Source organism: Chrysemys picta, chromosome 9 (genome assembly GCF_011386835.1).
Source record: "Chrysemys picta bellii isolate R12L10 chromosome 9, ASM1138683v2, whole genome shotgun sequence".
Classification (NCBI taxonomy): domain Eukaryota; kingdom Metazoa; phylum Chordata; order Testudines; family Emydidae; genus Chrysemys; species Chrysemys picta.
In genome coordinates, this window is record NC_088799.1 from 41062681 (window position 1) to 41087484 (window position 24804).

Here is a 24804-nt window from a genome sequence, read left to right on the forward strand (position 1 = left end):
TTTTTTGCTCAGTTACACTCCATATTGTACTGCTACTGAGCTTCTTGGGGGTACACAGGAAATATAGGAGGAATGGCTCACTCCAAACAGCAAATTACAAAAGCAAAATCCAACAAACAAAATCTAAAGGAAAGAAGAGTGTTGGAAACAGGTGAAAAGTCACAGGGCAGCATTCACAATTGGTTTGTCTGTTATACATTAAAATAGTTACCCTAGGAAGTGCTGCCTCATTTGTTATTCATGTCATTTTGAAGATGCAAAGGATATTAAAGGGAGGAGGAAAAAACAAAAACAGACTTACCAGCATATTTTGTGTACTTTTTCTTTGAACAGTGTTTAGGAAAAAATATGCTGTGTTAAACTAATACTTGCTCAAGCTCTAATTGTTCTTTTACTTCTTTTGGTTCCAGGTGGTTTTATCTTTCCTTGTTCCTGTTTTATTTTATAGACCCCTTTTCTCAAAAAATAAAGGGTTCAGGAAGAGGAGAAAAAGGACAATTGTAGGTGCAAAGGAGAGCTGGAGAGTCTAGGTTATGTCAGTTTTTTCCTGTGCCACTGTTTGGTTGGTAAAAGTATAGCAAAAATGGGGGACGATATTTTATAGAATAAAGCCAGACAAATTCCAGCTGGCATCATTTAATCAGTCTTTCTACAGGCAGAAGGGAACATTTCCCCAAGATTAGATTTTATTTTCATGCATACATGTAAGTACTTGTCTAAGTCCCAACCAGAGGCAATTTGAGTATACTGGGGTTCATTGATTTTCTGTTACTGCAGTAAGATACTGCATCAAGATAATGATTTACAATGCAGATTACAAAACACTGATTTGCAGCAAATTACTGAATCTGTGGCTAATGATCAGCCCCACAGGTTTCAGCCAAAACCAAGTTGAATTAGAATTTATGTTTCACATAAGATAACATTACTTAATCTGTGGGCAGAAGATCTTTGAAAGTTAACAAAAGAAAAAAGTTTCATTTTCTGGGGGTTTTACATGATAGTAGTCAGGTTTCAATAGGTGGACTGGATAAAGATTTTATCTTCAAGGTCATGACACATTCGCAGAGAAATGTATTACCCATTCCTATTCTCACATACACCCTACATGTGAAGTCTTAAATATCCTTCTGTAGAATGCAATTAACGTCCAAGAAAGCAAAAAAAAGAAGGAGGTGGTAAATGGCATTCAGCCTTTGACACCTGTAGCACTAAACCTCTGCTCTTATTGGAAGGCAGATTTTTTTTAGACACACAATAAAGTGAAGCCAAATGGCAACAGAATTATTAGGACCCACAGAAATAATCATCATAACAAGCTGAAATCTCTCCTGTATGAAAAAATAGCAAAGGCAAAACCTCTATGGATTGAGTGACAGGACTTTTATTGGATTATTTGGAACAGAAACTGGAAATTGAGGGAATAAATTGACAGACCAAGCTCCAGACTAGTGTCATTACCATAGAGGACATTAAAGTTGGTACCCTGTATTTCACAGGGCATTGTAAGGAAAGGGACAATTCTATCAATAGCAACTGATACAACTATATCAATTTGGGCAATAGAACTATATCTATTTTAGGCAATAAATTCAGATCCTGTCAGTTAATTCATAGACAGAGATTAACTTGACTCAGAAATAAATTGTATTGGTGTTTACAAAAGGAGCAATGGGACTGGCAGGTTCTAGTAAGGGAGTGTTGAATCATCCCACTCCAACTGCTGTTGCCTGGTGGCATTCAGTTTGACTCCCTCATTTCCAATTTCTTCCTCCTCCTCCTCTTCCTCCTCTTCTTCACTTTCACCTGATTCATCACTGGTCGTATCTTCCTCCTCCTCTTCCACCTCCTCCTCACTTTCCTCTTCTACATGGTGAGGCTCTTCATATTTCTGCATTAGGTTAGAAAATACAGAGAAGGAAAAGGACTTGTTCATTAACCTAGCTAGGGGAACATAAAGCAATTGAACCAATAGTTTAATACCGCCTGTAACACCCATGAAAATAGCTATGTAATGGATTGCTCCAGAAACTAATTGCTAATATATTGGGAAAGCGCAATTTACATGGCTACCTGGTTATTAGGGGATATATAGAGTAAAGTAGCAGGTAAATTCTAAAGCTTAAAGCTATTGTAAAAAAAAATGGAATATTGGTAAATGACTCATTGCTTAGCAAAGCTACCTATAGTTAGCTCTTAACTTTTGATCATGTGTCAGTTTCTCTGGACAGGTGTTCAATTTTGTTGCTCTTTTCTGAACCTCTACCCTGGATTGCCCCTTGCCTTCAGTTTGTCAATATTTGGTATCAGTACATTTTAAAATGGATGAATTGCATTGTTGTGGGTGGTTTAAATTGCAAGTGTCTGTGCTGGGCAGGAAGTGATAGGGCAAAGCTCCTTTCCCCCTTAAGCCAATTCTTCACCATCCCTTCAAACAACCATCATATACAGGATGACAAATAAAATAATAATAATTAATAATAAATAATAAGAAGCATAATAATTATCATTATTTGTATTAGAATCGTGCCTAGAGACCTCAACTGAGATCGGGGATCATTTGTGCTAGATGCTGTACATACATATAGTAAGAGACAGACCCTGCCTTGAAGAGTGATCAAACAAACAAAGTAGCAATCTAAATAAATCCATCTTTAAAGTGTTTTTAAAAACTAACTAAGCAAGCTACCACCCAAAATGCTAACTCCTGGAAGTGCCATGGCAATCCAGCTTTTTTGCGTACCTCCATGGGGTTGACAGTAATGGTTAGAGCAGAATCGTCCCAATCCATTTCATTTTCTTTACTTCCTTCATTTTCCGTAGAGCTGTGCTGATGAGAAGTCCGAACTCTGTAGATGCCCAAGGCTATGATGAAGACTAGTATGCTGACACAGATTATTATAACAATAGTAGCCACGCTTGGAACAACTGAAAAAAAATAATGGAATAATTTCTCTACAGATTTGCCTACACACCACTAAATACATTCTTTCCTTCTCTGTTCTTTCTTTCTTTATGCTGAGATTCTGCAACCAGCACATCACTCGTAATATTTCCTATAATTACATTCAGTGATGACAAATGGTATGAACAATGCAGAACAACTCAAAGTCAGACCAGCTCTCTGTTGATGCCAGAAGGTTAAATTGTCTTTCATCTATATTATCCCTTTCTGCTAAGGGACAAATATTCCCAGATATTTCCAGGAACACAATTAGAGAATTAACTTTATTTGTGAAAATAATTGATGTCTGGAATTCTGCCATTTGCCGGTTTTAATTTTTCAACTTTCTGGTCTCTATATTTTAAAAAAAAAAAACTGGCATTTTTTATAATTTCCAATAGTGTATTTTTTAACTAAAGTGCAACTCCTCATGAAGACAGAGGGGGACAAATGTTGCTTTCTCTTACACCTATGCAATGACTTCTTTTGGGTTGTCCAGGGTATAAGTGGGGATTCTATGTCTTCATTGGTTTACTGAACTGAATCACAACAGAAAGACTGACAACACCTTAAGTATTATGAGTAATTTCTGTATAGTTAATACCTGAGCCATGAATGCTGTTTATGCTTTCCTCTGGGTGATGGATAGACTGGAGAAACTGTGGCTGTATTACCATGTGATTTACATGCTCCATAAAATTAGAGTTGGAGTTGTGTAGGATATTAACCTGGAATAACAAAAGAAAAAGAAGTGTGATACTACAAAGTGCTGTAAATTCCAATACCATGCCTTCTGGTGTCTGAAACTGTGCTGCAAAGTTCATCATCAGATAAGAATATTATATAGATCTCAGTAGAAGATTCAAGTTCAGTCTATAGGCACTGGAGAGAAGATCAAGAGTCTCCCAAGCCAGTTAACCTATCCTGGGTTATTGTATGGCTTGGCTGGGCCACTTTGTTATTGGTAGCTCTTGAACAGACTGGAAGAATAAAGACGCTTTCTCTCTTTTTTACCTGTATGAACCAGCTCTCTCTCTCTTTGTTCATCTTTCTATCATAAGTTAGATGCACTATTGAAGTCACTAAGAGTTTTATCATTGTCTTTAACAGGTCTGGACATTTGTAGAGCCCTAATGCCATCTGTTCAGACCAAATATTTCTCTCTTCATCCAATTTCTCTATGAATATTGTCACTTCCTTTTTTATGCTACTATAAGATGCATTTTCTTAGCAAGTTGTGGTTTCAAAACTTCATATGAAATACAGCTTACCTTGACCTGCAACTCTGAATTTGAACAGCCCCAAACATTATGGTATTTGAAATGCTAATCAGGATCCAAATATGCAATATTTGATATAACTTCTACATTTACAATGGACTGAATAAAAACCCCAGATCCAAACACCTCAAACTTTTGTGATAATAAAATTTTAGATGTCAATCTAGATCCAGTTTTGTGGCTTGAGCCCATATTTAGTAATTGTTGCTTTTATTCATTTTTCCTCTAGATTTACTTCTTATTTAGCTATCTTTAGGATGTCTGTTTTAAATAAAGTTTACTTTGAAAAGTAACCATGTAAAAATGGCACCCAGTTTTATATCTGCTGACATTAGTGACTAATACATTTTATTACTCTTGCTTCCGTTAACACACTAGAGCCATGCCAGGTGTGGGAGAGTGGGCTGAATTTTATTTTGGCTCATGCGTTAACATAATTGTTAATTAAGTTGCAAAGGCATGGTCAAATCCAGCCTTCATTTACTAAAGTTAGACATAGAAGAAACTGTAGAGAATCTGGCCTAGAAAATCTTTATGGAGATGATCAATGAGCCAGAAGGAACAAAGCTTGATTTTCAGAACCCAGATTACATTTATAGGGCCAGCAATTAGACTCAACCTTTTTACTTGTAAACCAAGACAAATTGTTCTGAAAATTGTTGAGACACCAACACAGAACTCTCCAATGACATATTTAAAGTCAATTTCCACAGTACAACTGCACTTGAAAAGTGTCCAAATGAAAACCCAAAGAATCACCAACATGGTGCTCAAGAAATTGTTTCACAAATGTAAGTATTCATGGCAATCCTGACTATGCAATGTAGCATGTGTGCATGATACTTGTGTTCCTCCTTTTTGCCTGAAAATGAGATATGAGCCCAAGTTAACAATTTTTAAACAGGTTTCAGAGTAGCAGCCGTGTTAGTCTGTATCCACAAAAAGAACAGGAGTACTTGTGGCACCTTAGAGACTAACAAATTTATTAGAGCATAAGCTTTCGTGGACTACAGCCCACTTCTTCGGATCCACTCTATATGCATCCGAAGAAGTGGGCTGTAGTCCACGAAAGCTTATGCTCTAATAAATTTGTTAGTCTCTAAGGTGCCACAAGTACTCCTGTAATTTTTAAACACTGAGTAAGATGAGCAATATATCCAAATATTGATTATATGTTCCATTTAGCCATGGCAAATAGTATCCTTTGTAATAAGTCCCCAGGTTTTAGAAAGGACAAAGATTTTTCTCACATGACAGCAAATGTTGTACATGAAAAATTCTATTTGTTTCCTATCACAGAACGTACTTCTGTAAAGGTTCCTTCAAAGGAAGGAAGGAAAGAATGTAATTCATAGCACAAAGCAACTCTGCTAACCCCTTCTTTTCTCATAGTCCATATAAATACCAATAATAAGCCAGGAGGAGAGCTGAGAAAGGAAACCAAAAGGCAGAGCAGAGGTGCCAGGAATTTGTTTTTTTCAGAGCTCATGCATGCATTTTTTTTTAATTTAAATCACTAATTTATTTTAAGGGCCTAATTATAGGATCTCTGGGCCTGGTCCTCTACTGATTTGCAGTATGTCCAGTCATTTACACCTGTGAAAACTGGATATAAAATGTTATCAATGCCAAAAAAGTCACTCTGCAACAAGGTGCACTCATCATTTAAGGAAACTACAGGCTTAACACAACATACTTCTACTTTTATCCCCAGAACAAGAGAATTCTGGGAAAGGAAGCACCCAGATGGATTCTGGGAATTGTAAATTGGACAGAATATAAGAGGCAGCCTTTCCTCACTCAGTGTGAGAAAGATGTGGAGCGAGGCGGGGAGGGTGGCATGCTGGGGAGATTCAGCAGAAACTGGTGAAGCTAGCAGTTTAGAAGGAGCTATGGAAGCAGTCTAGAAGAGGTGGGTGGATAAAAACATAATGAACCCAAGGGAGATAGGAGTTCTGTGACTTTTGTAAAGAGCCTTGAGGTGGACAGAGGTAGAGGATGGTACCCAAGAGTTGTGAAATATACACATAGAGGGGTACAATTACAAATAGCCAAGTCCCAGCTGGAAAATCAAGGGATTACCAGAGTGAAAGAAGAGGCTGTGGGCAAAGGGAACATACAAAGAACGGGGCACTAACTGATTGATAACTTACTGATTTGGGGCCCACCACTGGAGCTTCCAGACAGTGAGAGCACTCCCTGGCTTCAGTTCCCTGCAACATGAGAGGGGAAGACCGATGGACCCTCAAAGAAGGCCTGTGGTTCAAAAGGAGAGCCTGGATGAAGGCTACTACATTCCAGAGAATGGAAAGATAGACAGAAAGGCTCATGACCCAGTAATGGGACCGCATTGAGCTTTTGTTTTGGTTTTTAATTTGGACTCTTGTTTGGGATTTCAGTTACCCCAGGAGATATGGAATCTTTCTGAGTTAGCTGGAGGACTTAATTTAATCATTGTACCAGCTCAGAGAGAAACTGAGGCACACCTAGGAAAGGGAAACCAATGAAGTTACCACATTATAATAGGACACCTCTGACCACAAACCCCAGTCCTTATTGCGTTCCTCCCTCCCCTCAAAAGCCTGAATAAATATGCCTTGTAGAGTGATCTAAAGGGAAACAAATATGGACTATTTCAGATGAAGGGTGGGTGTTAGTTGCAATTTAAGGTCCCTTGTGAAAAATATCACGCAAGTAGTTCCCTTTCATTTATACTGGGTGCGCTCCAGCTCTTTAATCTCCACTGACCAACTGTAGCTCTATTGTGCAGAAAGAGAGGCAGTCTCTCACGTAGGCAATCCTCATGCCATTCAAGATCAATGCCAATACTTTAATTTCCTTCTAGAATCCAAGAGATATCTATTGCAAATCATGGCGCAGAATTATCCTGTGCACTAGCTTTGTCTCCAGTTTGGCTATATGGGTAGCTCCAATGCTGACTGTATTGCAGTAATCTAATCTTGAGGTGGTGTGGCCATGGATAACAATCACAAAGTCTGTCTCCCACCAGTAAGGCCACATTCTCCTGTCCAAGCTGAAAAACGGCCTTCCTAGACATGTTGTTATATGGCTGTTTAGTAGCCACTGGGGATCCAGTAATTTCCCCAAATTCTATTTAAAAAAAGTAGGCATACAACATGAATAAGAAGACGTTGTTCTAACTTCCAGCAGCTTCCCCCAACCTACCAATAGCAACTCAGTTAGCTGGCTGTTACCCATGCTCCTTTGCCAGAGGGTGCGACAGTCAAGAGCTGGTGCTGTTCTTAACTGAGAATCTGGATCCAGGGAGCGACATAGAAATGCTTAAAGGGAAGTGCTGAATTAGTTCAGTGTCTGTGAGAAAAGCACTTGAGAAACTGTTGAGAAGAGGTGAAGCTGTAAACTCAGCCAGACTTGATAAAAGAAGAAAAACAATATATACACAGCAGCAGCCTGAATTCGCCACATTTTCTAAATGCAGGATTTCATAAGAGCTTAAAAATTAAAAAGAAACTAAGCCAATTTTGCCATGAGCTGAAAGAAATGAGGTTCTTCATGGCATTAAAACCGCCATACAAAGGAGACACTGGAAAACCATGTATCTCGCTGATGAGATGAACATATTGGAGCATCCTTCAGCATATTCTTCCATAGCAACCCACTGTCAGGCTAAACAGGCATTCAGAATTCCAAGAGAGGACCCATTCCAAAGACATAAGGAAGAGAATGGGACAGTCATTCCATGAAATGGGAGATAAGCAGTGAGCAGAAATGATTTCAAGTATACAGCACTTCTGGAATTACTCCCAGCAGCTGTTGCCCCAGTCAGTTTGGGTGACAGTGGAGCAGACAACCAGTCAGTCACCATCTGAACAGCTCACTTATGTGTGAATTTTGTGCCTCTAGGTATGGTGTTGGTATGCAGCCTCCAACTCCATAGCTGAAATTTTTGCTAGTAATTCTGACTCCATGATCAGTCAAAATTACTGGGGTGTGAAATCCTCATTTCTTTGTTATTCTATCACTGTAGTCTCCATTTCCCTATTGTTTGTCTGTATAATCTCTGGTTCTGTGATTGTTTCTGTCTGCTGTATAATTAATTTTGTTGGGAGTAAACCAATTAAGATGGTGGGATATAACTGGTTAGATAATTAAGTTACAATGTGTTAGGAATGGTTAGTTAAATTTCAATAAAATGGTTAAGGTATAGCTAAGCAGAACTCAAGTTTTACTATATAGTCTGCAGTCAATCAGGAAGTGAAGGGGGGAAATGGGAACAGGGAATGGGGGTGGGGGAATTGGAATCATGTTTTGCTAAGGTGCGGGGGGGAATGGGAACAAGGAATAGGAACAGGGACACAGGCAAGGCTCTGTGGTGTCAGAGCTGGGAAGAGGGACACTAAGGAAGGAAATTGGAATCATTGCTTGCTGGAAGTTCATCCCAATAAACATCAAATTGTTTGCACTGTTGGACTTGGGGTATTGTTGCTCTCTGTTAATGCGCGAAGGACCAGGGAAGTGAGCAGGTGAAGGAATAAGCCCCCTAACACTGAGTGAGGTCTTTGAAGTAATGCTGCATACAAGAATGAAAAGGGCTTTCTTTTTCATGCTGGAACAGCATGCTGGTTACTAGGCAGAGCTCGCTGGCCTGTGATTTCTGGAGACACCTGCACTATCCACATCACTGTGCATAGGAAGCAACAGTGTTCTGCCTCATTTCCCTGAGACAAAAATATGTGGACTCTCTGCTTTATATGCAATTATCTAATTGTGACTGACTCTGTGTGAGCAGCAAATGCTGTAGAACAGAGTATTGATCCGGAGGTTGAAAGATGCAGTACATCTGATGTGTTATATTAGGATACTGAAGATCCTCTATAAAAAAATTGCATTGAACCCTATCCTCATACTTATTAAGGAGGTGCAAACTAAGCTGGAATGATTTCCTATTGATGAAGAATACATCATTTCACATGGTACAACCCCCCCACCCCCCAGCGTTGACAAAAAATAAACCACAAATGAAGTTGGAAAGCAATGAGCTTGCAACATGGTGCTTTCAAGCAAGATTATAATAGTTGGGACATAGGTTGGAGCCTGAATGTGGGAGGCAGTTCATGGAAAAGGTAAGGATGACCTACACCTCAACTATGCATGGGAAGAAATGTGGTTTTGTATATTAGTATCAAGTGAGAGTTCATCTTGTCATTACATACCGCTGAGTAGGCTAGACAGAGCAACATCGATTTGGTATTTCCAGCTAGAGAGGTTAGTCTTTCATTTTGTATGGCATATGACATATGTAGAAGTTTTCCTCTCGTAAGTTATTACTACTCTTTGATTATAGCACCCAAAATGTGCTAGGTACTGTCCAAATACAGGAACACTCAGTCCCTGCTCTGAAGGATGAGGGAAGAAATGTAGCTCATCAATAGCAGAGGGAAAGTTTTGGTAAAAATGCATCTTTTCATTACTCACCTCCAAGTTAAAGTCATTACTGGTGTATCGGCCATTCAGCTCTGAGCACTTGATCCTGAACTTTCTATCAAAGATGTTGAAAGTGTGCCAATTGCGATATCGAACCTGTCGAAGCACCAGTTCATAGTTTCTCATTGTGTCCACACCTGAAGCAGTAACACAACATGAATAAATACCAAAACATGCTTAAGAGGCAAGCATTGTAGAAACCTTTTTGTGTTTACTACAAGAGTACTGAACAGGGAAATCACATGTTCTAAATAATAAAATTAAGTGTCTAGAACAATCTGAATTTGTCAAAGATTCCAGTTCATATCAAGTTAAGTGAGCAATGTTAGGACTTCAGGAACTGTAATAAAAAAACCGCTTATTTTCATACTAGAGAAAAAATATACAGACGTGGAGCTAATAATTTAGTTATTTCAAAAATTACAGTATGGCCTTTAGTGGGTCAGGAACTGATCAGCACTTGTGTGAGAACACTAAGGAACCCCCTCACAGACATATGCCATATACAGGCTTGTCAAAGGGAGAATATGTTCTGTGTCCCCATATGCTTCTGGGGGGGTTCACATCACCAATTGGGTATAAAAAGGTGGGGCTATGGCCATGCTGACTCCTACAGGATGAACCAGATACCCGGTGGAGCAGGCTTCCATCTGGGAGCTGAGATGGAATTGTGCTTTTTTGAGGCACAATCCCTTATTGAGCTTCCTCCGGATAGCGTGGCTCAGCTCTTCTCTGTCTCTAACACAGAGTAGTACCTTAAAGGCAAAAACCTAGCCCTTTCCTTTTAAAGAATGTAATTAAAATGTAAATGGCCCATTAGCATACCATAGATAGAATACCCTGCTGTGGAGTTGGTGGCATCTAGATGTTTTCCTTGAAGCTCCTTACGATCCAGTTCTAAACACTCCTGTCTGGGATCTAGTTCCACATCAATGACCAAAATGTCACAGAAATCCAAGTTGTGAACCATTTCCTCTAACACAACTGGCTTATGGACTGTAAACACAAGGAATAGACCATACAGAAATAAGAAACAAAATTCGAGAAAAAACAGTCACAAAACAGATTTATACTCGAACCTGGTTTGCACAGTGTTGTCAGCTTCCAAAGGGAATGGCTCAATAGTTCTAAGCATGTATTAAACATTGACTACAGCATGCAAGTCAAAAGCAAGAAATCTCCATAAATGTGATGATCAGGGGCATATAAGTACTTAGATGAATCCAAAATATAGCAAACCATAATACACGTCAGAAATATAACATTGAAACATGATTTTGGAAGTAAATTCACAGCTTAACAATTTTGCTTTTCAATACTGTATTGACATCAGCCTGGTACTACTTCATTCAGTACATTACTACATGTGGCAAGGAGCTGTGAATATAAAGCTTTTTTTCTGTGATTGCACGATTCTCTCAATTATTCTATGGCCCATAAAGAATTTTGCATTAGAGAGGATGCTCTACTAATCTATCCAAGAGCTAGCATAGTCATAAACTGGAATATCAAATGATCACGCGTTTTCCCAGCTCAAAGTAATTGAGTTGTAAACTGACTGTCTTTCAGGGAGTAGTATAAAATCTATCCTGTCTCACAAGAGAGAGTCAGATGCATATTTAATATTTTAATTCTCTGGTCCACTTGGCACAAAGCGGCTGGAACACTGGCTTAACTGGTTCCCCGTGGATACCCTTTGCATAATATAAATCGCTGGAATCACAGTAACTATCACCCCTCCTCAGGCTCCCAACTTACAGGGCACTCCCAGAAGGAAGGGATTAAAGTCAGAACCACCCTATTCCCTGGCAATCTTCAACTGCTGGAATAGCCCATGAGGGCTGTGGATTAGCAAAATAACTAAAAAGTACAAATGCAAAACTAATGACTTAAAACAAGGTTTCCTGCTGGATTTAAATAACCATTAAAACTGGTGATTTAAATTGCTTTGATTTAAATCAATCAATCTGTCCTGTTTAGGACTAGATTTTCAATGGTAATTCAGTGCCTAAAGATACAAATACATGTCTAGTGGGATTTTCAAAACCATCTAGGCACTTAACTCCCAATGGGAGTTAGGCACCTAAGTACTTTTGAAAATCCCACTGATCACCTAAATACATTTAAAAATCAGGCCCTTAGGCATTTTTACTCATAATGCACAGGGATATGAATGAAATATCATCAGAGTTCCTAACATGCAAAATGAATGATCATCCTTTTATGTATTACATTGCATGCTGTGCACACTTTGATCTAGAATACTTTCTGGCCTTTGGAGGGCAGATATAGTTTAAGGCAACTGATAATTAGGATTGTTACAGAAAAAATGCTTTAGAGAACCAGTGCCCCTAAACCAGTATATTATTAACAATTTCAGCTTTTCTGAGATATGTACAAATAGTTGCCTATTATTCTGGTCGGAGAAATGTACCTGAGGACGATTCCTAAAACAGCTGGTTAATGGCTTTTTAATTAAACTTCATAAGAGCAGCCAAAAGGAAGACTCTTTTTTAAACAATTTTTGGTGATGCCTTATTGAAATTTCCTATTGTTTGTCTACCACTGAAAAAGTCAGGACATTTCGTGTTAACTTTGTTGAGCACCTCTAATAAGAAGTAGGCTCTTCAAAAGCACAATGTAAAAAAAAAAAAAAATTAATTGTTTAGAGAAACTGAACTTAATGAACATACACACAGTAGCCCTGTAAACTTGTGCCTGAGGATCTGTCCATTTGTTTCAAAAAATGTTTGAAATACACATTAAAATAGTCTCAATCCTAGATTGTGAGCTCTCTGGGGCAGAGACTGTCTGTGTTATTTCTGTGTACTGTATCTTGTACAATAAGGCCTTAACTCCTGCTTGGGGCAAATGTGGAAAACAAATGCACAAACCTCCATCGTTTTCTTTAAAGTCCACAGAATGTTCCACTTTGGTGACTGTGCTGACAATTCTGATATCTGGTAACAGAGTCACTCCCCTTTCACTTTCAAATTGCGTAGCTGGTCTAGCAAAGTGGTCCATTCCATTTATTGTGATCTTGGGCTCATTGGCCTGAAACACCATTACATAGGCATCTATATCTGGGATATTAATGCAGACATCTTCACCAAAACACCTGAAAAATATATTATTCTTTAATTGCATGGAATAGTTGCCAGGTGAAATTCCTCCCTTGCTAGAGGCATGCAGTATTAAGCAAGCTAGCTTGGCTACCTCACCCACTCTTTCTGTGCATGTTTCTGTCTTCGCTTTCTTTTGCCCAATGTCCAAATAATTATTTTTTGTGCTTATTTCTCCTTGTTATTTAAGCTGCCTTTGCCCCAGATAAGTCCATTTCATGCTGTGATCCAGCAGTACATATGCACATCTTTCTGTACTCTTACTGTCATGTGTAAAACTTAGCAATGGTACTAACAGTTCTAGGTTGCAAAGTTCACATGGGCCTATATGCAAATGTTCACAATTACTGGAATTACCTTTGAGTAATTTAACACCTCAGTGGCACGTGCAATCATTAGTAAGGTCAGTATGTAGGTAACATTTAGACACTTAATTAGCATTAACAAAAGAGTCAATGGTTAAAAATTAAAGTTAATTAGATAGCAACTAAACATTGTAAGCTTAACATTAGGGACCTAAATTGATATAACATAGTTATCTTGTTAAATGTGAATCAAGAACCTAACCATCCAATTAAATTGAATGCATCATGGGCTCAGCGCTTCATTTCCTGAACACCAACAACTCCAACTGAAGTCAGTGTGTACAAGGAATGGAAGACTGGCCCTTTACCATGGAGAAATGTTATCATTGTTGCTTAAGCTATACACCTCTACCTGTCCTCGGGAGCCAAAAAAATCTTACGGTGTTATAAGTGAAACTGCATTATATTGAACTTGCTTTGATCCACCGGAGTGCACAGCCCCGCCCCTCCAGAGCACTGCTTTACTGCGTTATATCCGAATTCGTGTTATATTGCGTCACGTTATATCGAGGTAGCGGTGTACTGTGATAGCTGTATGATAATAGTAGGACACAGTAATTTCTACTTTGTCCAAGATACCACAGTTTTACAGTGATTGTGGCCCTATCACAATATAGGCAAAGGCTATTTCTAGCAGAGAGGCATTGCCCCTGTAGATGTACCTTCTATTCATTATAAAAGGCCTGATTTAAAAGTTATGGCTTTTATGTCAGAAGAAACCTTAATCAATTGGACAAATGGGAATAAGTACTCTATTGACCTTCAGCTGATGTATAACATACACGCAGACTCTTCAATATAGACCAAATGCTTCACAAACGGTACACAACTAAATTAGATTTACAAGAAAGACACCATAAAAGCAAAAACATAAGAAACCCACAAAGTAATTAAATATAAAAGCAAATGCAACTCATGCCTTATACGCGATAATTTAAAGGTATAGTTTATCAACATATTTTAATTCAAATTCTATTTTTACATTTCCAAAGAAAAAATAATTAATTTATTTAAAAATATAACTAATTTAATCAGTTTAACTGAATGTAACTTACTGGACTTTAGATGAGACTTTAAGACGCCGTACGCCCGCGGTAGGGAACTGTCTAGAGTTGATATATGAGACCTTTTGGAGAGCTTGATTTATATTCTCAATATCATCTCCTTCCATGACAAGGACTGACTGGGAAGGGTTGAAGTGATGCTGGGGAAAATGCATATAATTAGTATTTAGGGTAACAGGTAGATAATACACTTCTAAGGAATTATTTAGAGAGACTGGCTAAAATCTAATAATTTAAGAAACAAATGCTGTGAGTAGTCAATATTAATTATGAACATGTATAGCTTTTAGGAACAAGTACCCACCAGATGGTCATCTATCACACATTTTAGTAATTGTTATTGCTATAGTTAACCGTATAGTAAATAAGGAGCTAGTTGAACTACTGTGAATCTACACTATTTACTCAGCTGCTCATATTTTTGAAATCCGACTTTTCATAAATGCATCATCTTATTATGATTATTACAGGATATGCTAGGAAAAATTATTGCTGGTAGAAAATAATTGACTTTAATAAGAGTTATGCAAGAAGCACATTTGTCCTGCCTTGTTTTTACTTCCTCTGTGTATTTTTATTCCAGTCCATCTTTGAGATATTTTTCCACATGAGTGAACAAATCAATTAAACTTTCCTTACCACAACCCCAGCAGTGGCAGTCACAGCCAAGGAGATTCTCCTCCCTCTGTCTCATGATCACTGGAGGGATCACTATGTAAACTGGGGCTTCCTCCTGCATAAAACCAGCTGCTCATCTGAATGGACAGGTCTTATTAGAGGATCATCGGTTGTCTTTGTAGCTGTGCTAACCTTTCCAAAGCTCATAAGACTGAAAACAAAAACTTAACAGCCTGCTGACAGAGGCCAGCCTCTTTATGTGAATTGTAAATGCTGATTGGTTTTATCACCATCAAGACCATGAGGTTAGTCTACACGATGGGGTAGTGCACACTGCAGGGGTGTGATTTCTAAAGCACACTAGTGCATTACATATCAATTGGTTCATGTAGCTCCCACCCACGTGCACTAAATCTTCCTGACTGTGCTTTAAATGTCATGCTGTGTGAAACAGTACGATAGTAAAGCACACTAGGCAACCTGTGATGTGCAGCAGCAGGGTCTACACGGACCAATTAAGGTGTAACACATCAGTGCACTGTGGAAATCACATCCCTGGAGTGTGTACTACCCCACTGTCTAGACAAGCCCTAATTCTGAGCTTCATTTAGACACAAATAAGTTTGTTTTCTACCTTTTTTGTTTGTTTGGTGTACATGTGTGAGAGAGTGAGAGTTTGTTGTTAATTTCCTTCTGAAAGATGTCTGTTAATCAGGTCAATGAGCCATTTGTGCTGCACAGAAAACCAGATCAACCTTCTGATTTTACATCCTCCCACTTAGGCTCTATAAAACATAAGGAAACTAATACCAAATGCACTTTCATTCCATGCAGTAGTTTCCTGAGGCTGACTGTTGATTATGGGAACATTTTATATGATATTTTATAGTTTATGTCACACAAACATCTACATTTTAAAAGAAAAAGGTTTCGAAAAAGATGAAGATTAAATAGTATGTGCACATGAGCGAGACAGGGCAAGCTTTGAGCTGAGTAGGACAGGGAGACTTAGGTTCAAACCTTGTGAATAACATCATGAACAGTTTAAGAGGTTTTCTGCAGAAGAATGTAATAACACTACACGTGATCATGCATATCACTCTTTTTACCTGCAAACTAGCAACAGCAAAGAATGACATTAGCAAGGGAAGACTCAAGCTAGCTAGTTAACTTAATGACTCAGATGCAAGAACTCTGGAATGCTGCTGAAGGGAGTGGAAGAAAATCCTAGCCCTAGTCTACACTACAGAGTTAGGTCGACATAAGGCAGCGTATGTTGACTTAACTATGGAGGTGTCTACACTACAATTTTCCTCCCACCGCTTTAACTTGCCTACTAAATCCAATCTAATAAATCCATGATGTGGCCTCCACGAGCTGTCCCACAATGCCCTACCATGACTGCTCTAGTCACCATTTTGAACTCTGCTGCTCTGCAGCCAGGTACACAGGTGCATGCCCCTCCCCTTTTAAAGCCCTGGGAATTTTTGAAATTGCTCTATTTACTTGGCGTGGAGAGCTAACATAACAACTGCTGAGCTGACCATGCTGGCTCCATGCAGCACTGCAGGTGCTGGATCTACTGGGTACAGGTATAGCTCCGATCCAATCATAGGAACTTTGACATCTATGGCCAGATTGCTCGGGGCATGGAGGAGAAGAGCTATAATAGGGATACACAGCAGTGCCACGTAAAAATCAAGGAGTTACACCGGGCATACCAGAAGGCAAACGAAGGCAAATAGTTGTCTGGTGTGGAGATGCAGACATGCCACTTCTACAGGTAGCTGCATGCCATCCTCGGTGCCTACCCCACCTCCACCACCAAGTGCCTAGTGGATACTTTGGAGGACCTAGAGTCACAGGCCACCAGAGTGAACCCGGAAGATGAGGTGCTGAACAAGGAAGAGGAGGAGGAGGGAGGACGGGCAATACGGGGATCCGGTGGAGTGGCAAGCTAGGATCTCGTTTTGACTCCTGAGCAGTTAAGCCACTCCCAGAAGTCCAGCACTGAAGAGCCTGATGCAAGGGAAGGAACCTCTGGTAAGTACTCAGTTTGCTTCAATATTGCAGGGCAACATCTGCTCATGTACTATTTTTTAAAATCAGGCTAGTAAAGGTAGAGTCGCTATCTGCTTCTTATTCCCCTGTACAGCTAGGCAGAGGGGACCCTACCGAACAGTTTGTATATTCACTGGGATATCCTGTGAATCCTCCATAGAGATCTTTAGGAAACTTTCCTGGAGGTAGTCTGCAATCCTCTGCCAAAGGTTTCTTGGGAGGACTGCCTTGTTTCTTCCCCTGCAGTAGAACAGTTTGCAGCTTTCTGTACAGGTCTGTGCTCCGAAAGATGCGCGCATCATGCACCTTCCCTGACCAGTTCATATTGATGTCAGTGAAACAAACCTGGTGATCCACCAGTGCTTGCAATACTGTAGAAAAGTAGCCCTTTCTGTTGATGTATTCCGTCACAAGGTGGTCTGGTATCAAAATAGGGGTGTGTTCGCCATCTATTGCCCCACCGCAGTTCAGCAAAACCATCCACTATTTCCTGTACATTGCCCTGAGTCAGTCCTTTGTAGCAGGATACGATTAATGGTCCTGTATACTTGCATCACAGCAACCGCCATGGTGGATTTCCCAACTCCAAACTGATTCCCCCACTGACTGGTAGCAGTCTGGCATTGCAAGCTTCCACACAGCAATCGCAACTCACTTCTCCACTGAGAGTTCAGCTCCCATTCTGGTGTCGCTGCACCAGAGGGCTGGGGTGAGCTCCACACACAGTTCCAGGAAGGTGGCCTTGCACATCCAAAAGTTCTGCAGCCACTGCTTTTCATCCCACCACTGCATAACGATGCATAACGATGCAATCCCACCACTCAGTGCTTGTTTCTCGGGCCCAGTACAGACGGTCCACCGTGTGCAGCTGCTCCGTGAATGGCAACAGCAATCTTGAATTGTTTCTTTCCCTGGCACACAGCAAGGCAGACACCAAGGCATCGTTATCAGACTCACAGCTCAGGAAATACTGCTGGATCAGGCATGTTGTGTTTGTGATGCTCAGCACAATACTGGAGAGCAGTGTACGATCCATGATTTCTGACAGAGATGGTGGGCACGCAGGTTATCACAGCTGTTGAAAAGTGGTTGAAAAGTAGTACAAACTACTAGAATACCCATGGAATGGAGAAAACCTAATCATGAGATGCTGAACCTGCCCCCATGAGGCATTACAGTGGGCTGGCTACCCACGGTGCACTGCTCTCTGTGTCAATGCAAGAGCTACTACTGTGGATGCACTCCACCAACACAAGGAGGTAGTGTGGACAGGCAACAGTGGTTTAATTATAGTGGCAGCTGTATGTTGACATAACTTAAGTTGACTTAACTTTGTAGTGTAGACAAGCACGTAGTCTGGGCTGTTTAAGTCTCGCTCTTGGAGAGTGTGGAGAGGGAAAAAAGTTAAAAATAACATAGACAGTGTCTGCAAGATTTGTTGTGTATATATGAAAATTAGACGGTGGAAGAAGCAAGAAGATAAAAATTGCAACATAAGAAATCTTGCAACAGTATTAAACTGTTCTTTCCTAGATAAATATAAAGAGACCAAAAAGACCAACTGACAATCCTACTGACTTTTAACATTAGCTAATGTCCTTTTCCTTCAGGCGGTGGTACCACTCAAATATCCATATTGTACATATCCATGGGCAGTCACATACAATATCTGATGTCATCAGGTGTGTTTATTTTGGGACAATGGACACTATCTTCCTTTATTAATTTTCAACCCAAAGTCAGGTGCCAACTGTGCCTTTTATCTGTTCCTCTCCCTCTTGGCCCAACCAGGAAACCCTGCCTGGAGTAACTCCGACTGCTTTTTTTCCATTTTTGCCTTCTGGTGTCAACTCTGACTGCCAGACTGGCTGGGGAGGTAAAAATGAAAGAAGCACCTTTAAAGAAACACCATGCCACTGTTGTAATTCTGAAATTGAAAACGCTTTGAAGTTCAGTGTGGGAAGGAGAAAAAAATTCCCTCGGCTTCATTTTTCCTCCACCCACTGCTGGTTCATAGAGAGAACCATTCATCCATGCTGGAGCAGCAGTGGGAGGCAAAACCGAAGAGAGTATTTTTTTCCCCCACACCTGAAACCACAGGCTACTATAATAATGTCAATTTTAAAATGACAACAGGGGTGCAACAACTAAGTATATTTTTAATCAGTATGAGCCAAGTATAAGCTGACTTATGACATACAAATTCCAACATACATTCACTGGTATATTTTTGCAAGGAAACAGGATTTTCTAGTAAACAGCCTTACGTTACATTCATAATCTTAATTTGTAAAGGGCATTGCTAAGAAGCATGACATTATAATTTACTGAATTGCTGGGATGGAAGTCCTATGAAATCATTAACATTCTCACTATAATAAAACATGAAAATAGAGTAATTTTGGGGCTCTTTGTTCAGTATTTAAAGGCTAGTACCACAAAAAAAGAAGGTTTCATGCAATAGGTTTTACCCAGGAAAGAATGAGGTGGTGAAATAGAGCCATCCCATACCGACATTTATGAGGGTTAAATTAGAACAAGGTGAATAACTGGGTTTTTTTTAGGTCTCTGGAAGTTCCAGAAAAAAAAAATTGATTTGACCCAAACTGAAGCCAAATTTTTCAGTATTTTCAGCAAATCAAAAAAGTTGACAAATTTCATTTTGGGTTAAATGAAACAAAATATTTCATATCTGGGTATTTTTAATAAAAGCAAAGGAAAATGAAGGGCTAGATTAAAAAAAAACTACTGGAGGAAGAGGTGGCGGTGGTGGAGGTAGTGGTGTTCCACTTTAAAATGCTTGAATGTTTTTGGTCCAAAGAAAGTCAGAATGAGGACACTCACCTGGAATGTGGGAGACCCAAATTCGAGTCCCTGATCCTGTGCCTACTTAATTATGTATACAACAGGAAAGACAGAGAATGCCACCCCAGAATAGCCAGTAGCCTAGTGGGTAGGGGCACTCACCTAAGAGGTGAGAGTCCAGCGTTCAAGGTTACTGGATAGAAGGGGCTGCTACGACTACCTTCTCTTCTGGTAATTTTGTGATTGACATCTAAATTCCCTTGTCAATCTAGGGTCCCCCTCCAAAAAAATGTGTTTTGTTGGAAACTATTCAGCAAATTTGTATCAAATTTGTGAATAGCTTCGGGCAACCTGAAACTTAATTTTTCAGCGAATAAATTATTTGTCCAAAAACTTTAATCAAACTCAAGTTTAGACAGTGAAACAATCTTACCTTTACCACATAAAGCTAACTCCTGCTGCTGTTACTCATGTTAAGTATTACCTACTCTCACAAGTAAAGGTTGAAGAATCTGGTCCTAAACTTGCACATGCAACTTAAATTTTGCCTTCTTGTCTGCAGATACCATAAATCAAGAGCACAACATAATCTTGTCTAGATTTACACGTGTATCTTCTTGCAGCTCTGTGTATTACTTAGTATATGCCAGATTTGGCATATGCCAGAGCCCACACAAGTAATTTCCCTGAAAAATACACAGTAAATAGTACCTGCACAACATTCTCTAGATTAAAATATAACACCACAGAGTAACAATGACAATTTATTACCAGGTGGAGGCCATAGAAATTTGCAGTTAAATTACCTCCCTAGTTAATTGTTTAATTCTCTGTTCTGTTCCAAAGGAAGGTTGTACTGTGATGATCTATACTGCCAGAATAGCTCAATATTAGTGAACTGGCTGAACCCCAAAAATATGCCAAAGCAAGATTGTGCTGCTGATTAAAAAGAAAATGTATAGTACTTGGGAACTGACAAATTTGTTAAAATATGCGGTTTAGAGAGGAGTATTTGTTATCTAATAAATCTCTCAGTAACTTAGAACTGTTCTGGAATATTCTGACAAATTTGTGTAAGCATAAAAGGATGAAAATTACATTCAAGATGCTACATATGCTGTCATAACTATAAAGGGAAGGGTAACAGCCCTCCTGTGTACAATACTATAAAAGCCCTCCTGGCCAGAGACTCCAAAATCCTTTTACCTGTAAAGGGTTAAGAAGCTCAGGTAACCTGGCTGACACCTGACCCAAAGGACCAATAAAGGGACAAGATACTTTCAAATCTTGGTGGGGGGAAGGCTTTTGTTTGTGCTCTTTGTTTTGGGGGTTGTTCACTCTTGGGACTAAGAGGGACCAGACATCAATCCATGCTCTCCAAATCTTCTGAACAAGTCTCTCATATTTCAAACTTGTAAGTAACAGCCAGGCAAGACGTGCTAGTTTTATCTTTGTTTTCTCAGCTTGTAAATGTACCTTTTGCTAGAGTGTTTATCTGTTTGCTGTACTTTGAACTTAAGGCTAGAGGGGGTTCCTCTGGGATTTTTGAATCTGATTACCCTGTAAAGTTATTTTCCATCCTGATTTTACAGAGATGATTTTTACCTTTTCTTTAATTAAAAGCCTTCTTTTTAAGAACCTGATTGATTTTTCCTTGTGTTAAGATCCAAGGGGTTGGATCTGGACTCACCAGGAACTGGTGGGGGAAAGGAGGGAGAATGGTTAAATTCTCCTTGTGTTAAGATCCAAGGGTTTGGATCGGTGTTCACCACGAAATTGGTGGAAGAGTCTCTCAAGGCTACCCAGGGAAGGGAGTTAGCACTTGGGAGTGGTGGCAGCAAAACCAGATCTAAGCTGGTAATTCAGTTTAGAGGTTCTCATGCAGGTCACCCACATCTATACCCTAAAGTTCAGAGTGGGGAAGGAACCTTGACATATGCATATCCAAGAAAGTAGAGAAAACTATGAGTGAAGTCCTGGCCCCACTGGGGCCAGGAGTTTGCCCTATATTGTATTACTTTAATAACATGATTATGTCATTAAAGACCATAAGATAATTCATATGTACAAACACAGTTAAGTTGCACATGGAAATTTAATCTTCGCATTTTCTGACTTTTGCATGCTTAATTGTCCCATCTTAATGTCCTATTAATATAGTTTGCCTTGTGAAATATATGTTGAATCTAATGGCACTAACACACACAGCCCAGTTTGCTGAGTTGAATTGATATTTCACTTATGTTTTCTGTTGCTTTAAAGCTATTTCAGATCAAAATTCAATAAAATACAACAGTCTGTAGAAGCATGCCTATTTTTGTAAAGAGTACCAAAACAGGGCTTTGACAGCATGACCTGGAAATTCTTAGGGACTGTGAAATATCTGCAGCACCTTACTTTCTAAGTGTATTTTGTTGAAATAATGGAAATATTTTTCTTTGCAGTATCACGGCTCCTCTCCTGTTATGCTTTTTCTTTGCATGACTTTATAGGAAATTATATTGCTTCTAGGAGTACATTTGTACTGTGTGTACTCTACCTCGGGCTCTCCACTTCATAAATCAGTTCTAAATTTTATCAAAGATGATGTCAGTTCATCCCTCACCTTTATTCCTTGGCCAAGACTCTCAAGAGAATTAATATCCAGACCTTCCTTGCAGGCCTGCAAACAGGAAATCACTTTCTGACTCTCAATTTTCCCTGGCCGGATAGTGAGGCTGGCAAGGCTGCCATGGAAATACTGAGCAAATCTGGGCTTAGCGACTTCCCCTCCTAGAAGAAACAGAATGCAAAATTATTCTGTTGATAATACCCAAATACAGATATTCTAATAACTCATCTTGCAATATTGTAACATACAAATATAGGTTTGATATCCAATTTACTCAAATGCTGTTAAACTTCTGCAATCCCAGTTACTATGATCAAGTGAATGGAATCCCAACTAGAATATGCTTTATGCATTTTTATGATGGCATCCAGGAACACCACTATATTTAAGGTTTTGTCAGTATTTCAATTATTGTAAACTGCTATTTTCAGTGGTTTCAAAAATGTACTTGTTGTTGAAACATAGCACACAAAATACCTGCCAAGGAATGTATTGTTATTTCAGAATATGGGAATAAAAAACCATTTTATGCTTGCATAGACTAAACATGGGTTTCAATGTATTAGTACATATATTTATTTGTCCTTTTTCTAAACACTTATCCATCACAACATTCTCTGGCAGCATGTGCATTTCTTTAAAAAAACCAAACAAACAATGCAACTTTATATAATGTTAGTTAAAAGTAGACTCCATCCAGAAATTTTGCTTAGCTATAAATTAACATAAGCATTGCCTGACCTCATCCCCTCAGGCAAATCCTAAAGAAAAGGTAGGGCTAGCACTGTATCCTGGAAATCAACAAGACTTGGCCTCTTGAGAACTAACATGACAAGTGAATTCCAGAGTTGAGGTCCTTCCTCTGTGTACATCCCGCCTCTAGCCTCCAAACATGCTATCACTAGATTTGGTTGAGTTGGCTAACCAACTGCCATGAACGTGAGGAAATGAACAGAGGACAAAGAGACATTCTCTCCAAATTCAAATCCTACAGGAATTCAAACATCATGAATTGCCACCAGAAGTGAATAGAAAGTCATAGATGTATTGACATACTATAGCCAGCTCATTAGGCAAACAGGCCACTTCACTCAAATGCAGCATCTGAGAGGTATTCAAGTATAGCATCATTTTTAGTAGTCAACAATAAATGTTAACAGCCACCACTTGCAAGCAATTGGAGTTACTGAGCTACTCCCCACACTTCGTATAGATCTCCTTATTATCTTCTGGGTACACTTATAGACATTGATGACTAAAGCCTGAGAACCCTCCTCCCCACTCTCTCTCAACATTGTACTCACTACAAAAAAACTAGTTATTTCATATATATAGATATATGAAATAACTAGTTTTTTATATATATGAAAATACACATTGGAGTAATGGGGTGGGGAGAAGGTTTTGTAGACATAGGTTTGGGATTGTTTCATTGCCCAGTCATGGAAGCAGACATCTCACCATGTACTCTTAGATGCTTTCCTCAGCCAAAAGGCATCACCCTTTGTCTTCTCTGATGGCATCACATATAGCATCACTATTTATCTCAAAGAAAACTCCCCACGGTGAGAAAAAAAAAAAATCAGTCTTTCTTCTCCAAGCTGTCCATCATGTAGAAAAGTTTCTCCGGATGGATTTTTGCAAAGTACAAGAAAACCTTCATTTTTTTCATCATCTCTAGTTCAGGATTAGTTTCTACTGCACTTAGGCCTTTCAGTATTTACCAAATTCATAACAACATTTGGAAAATGGTTAGTGTACCAAAAATACATTCAATTTCCCCCCCAAAAAACCTAGCAATACCGACATCATTTTAAAGAACACCTACTATTATTTTAGCAGCTGAGTATTTATTTACAGTAAATATTTTAAATATATAAATTATAGTACATAAGAAAACATTGAATTGCATTAACATTCATTTTCCTTTTGTCAGGAATATCCTCAAACAGAATATAAAAGCAAACAAAATACCCTCCACACCCTTCCCCCCAAAATCAGATAAGAGCTCAAAAAAAAAATAAGCGCCTCAGATTGTGCTTTGAAGTTTGCATGTTCAAACTTTAGCAGACTCCCTAAGAGACCAAGCTTCACAGATGAGGGCCTCTGGCTAAAACCCCGACACTGATCCTGGAGTTTTAAACTTCAGAAACCAATAGCAAGAGTTTGCCAACTGATCTGAATTGTTGTAACGTGATGCAGGATGAGAAGTACACAATTCAAGGATTTAAAGATTACAACCAATTCCTTAAATCATATCAAGAAACAAACATGAAGTTAGGGCAATGGTTTCAGTGTAGATGATCTCCGCTCACAGGGGCTCAGAAGGTAGGCATTCATTCTACAGTAGATGGAGTTTCTGGGGAGATTTCAAGGAAAGCCATGCCCACTATTTAGGGTGAACCACCGTTGTCTGAAGGTGACGACACTAAAAATGATCATTGTGTGGTCAGTGTTATAGAGGGATG

At 39.2% G+C, this 24804-nt stretch overlaps 1 protein-coding gene across 1 annotated transcript in view; it reads right to left on the minus strand.

The window, feature by feature from the left end:
* Nucleotides 1–596: 596 nt before the first annotated feature.
* Nucleotides 597–24804, minus strand: part of CLSTN2 (calsyntenin 2) — a 672586-nt gene continuing 648378 nt past the window's right edge. Inside the window, exons 10-17 of the mRNA XM_005282521.5 lie at nt 22331–22497; nt 14233–14381; nt 12585–12808; nt 10516–10686; nt 9682–9827; nt 3549–3672; nt 2744–2928; nt 597–1891 (exon numbers count right to left, since the gene is read on the minus strand). Coding sequence (XP_005282578.1) covers nt 1688–1891; nt 2744–2928; nt 3549–3672; nt 9682–9827; nt 10516–10686; nt 12585–12808; nt 14233–14381; nt 22331–22497 — 1370 coding nt within the window. The 3' untranslated portion in view covers nt 597–1687. The remainder of the gene's footprint in view (nt 1892–2743; nt 2929–3548; nt 3673–9681; nt 9828–10515; nt 10687–12584; nt 12809–14232; nt 14382–22330; nt 22498–24804) is intronic.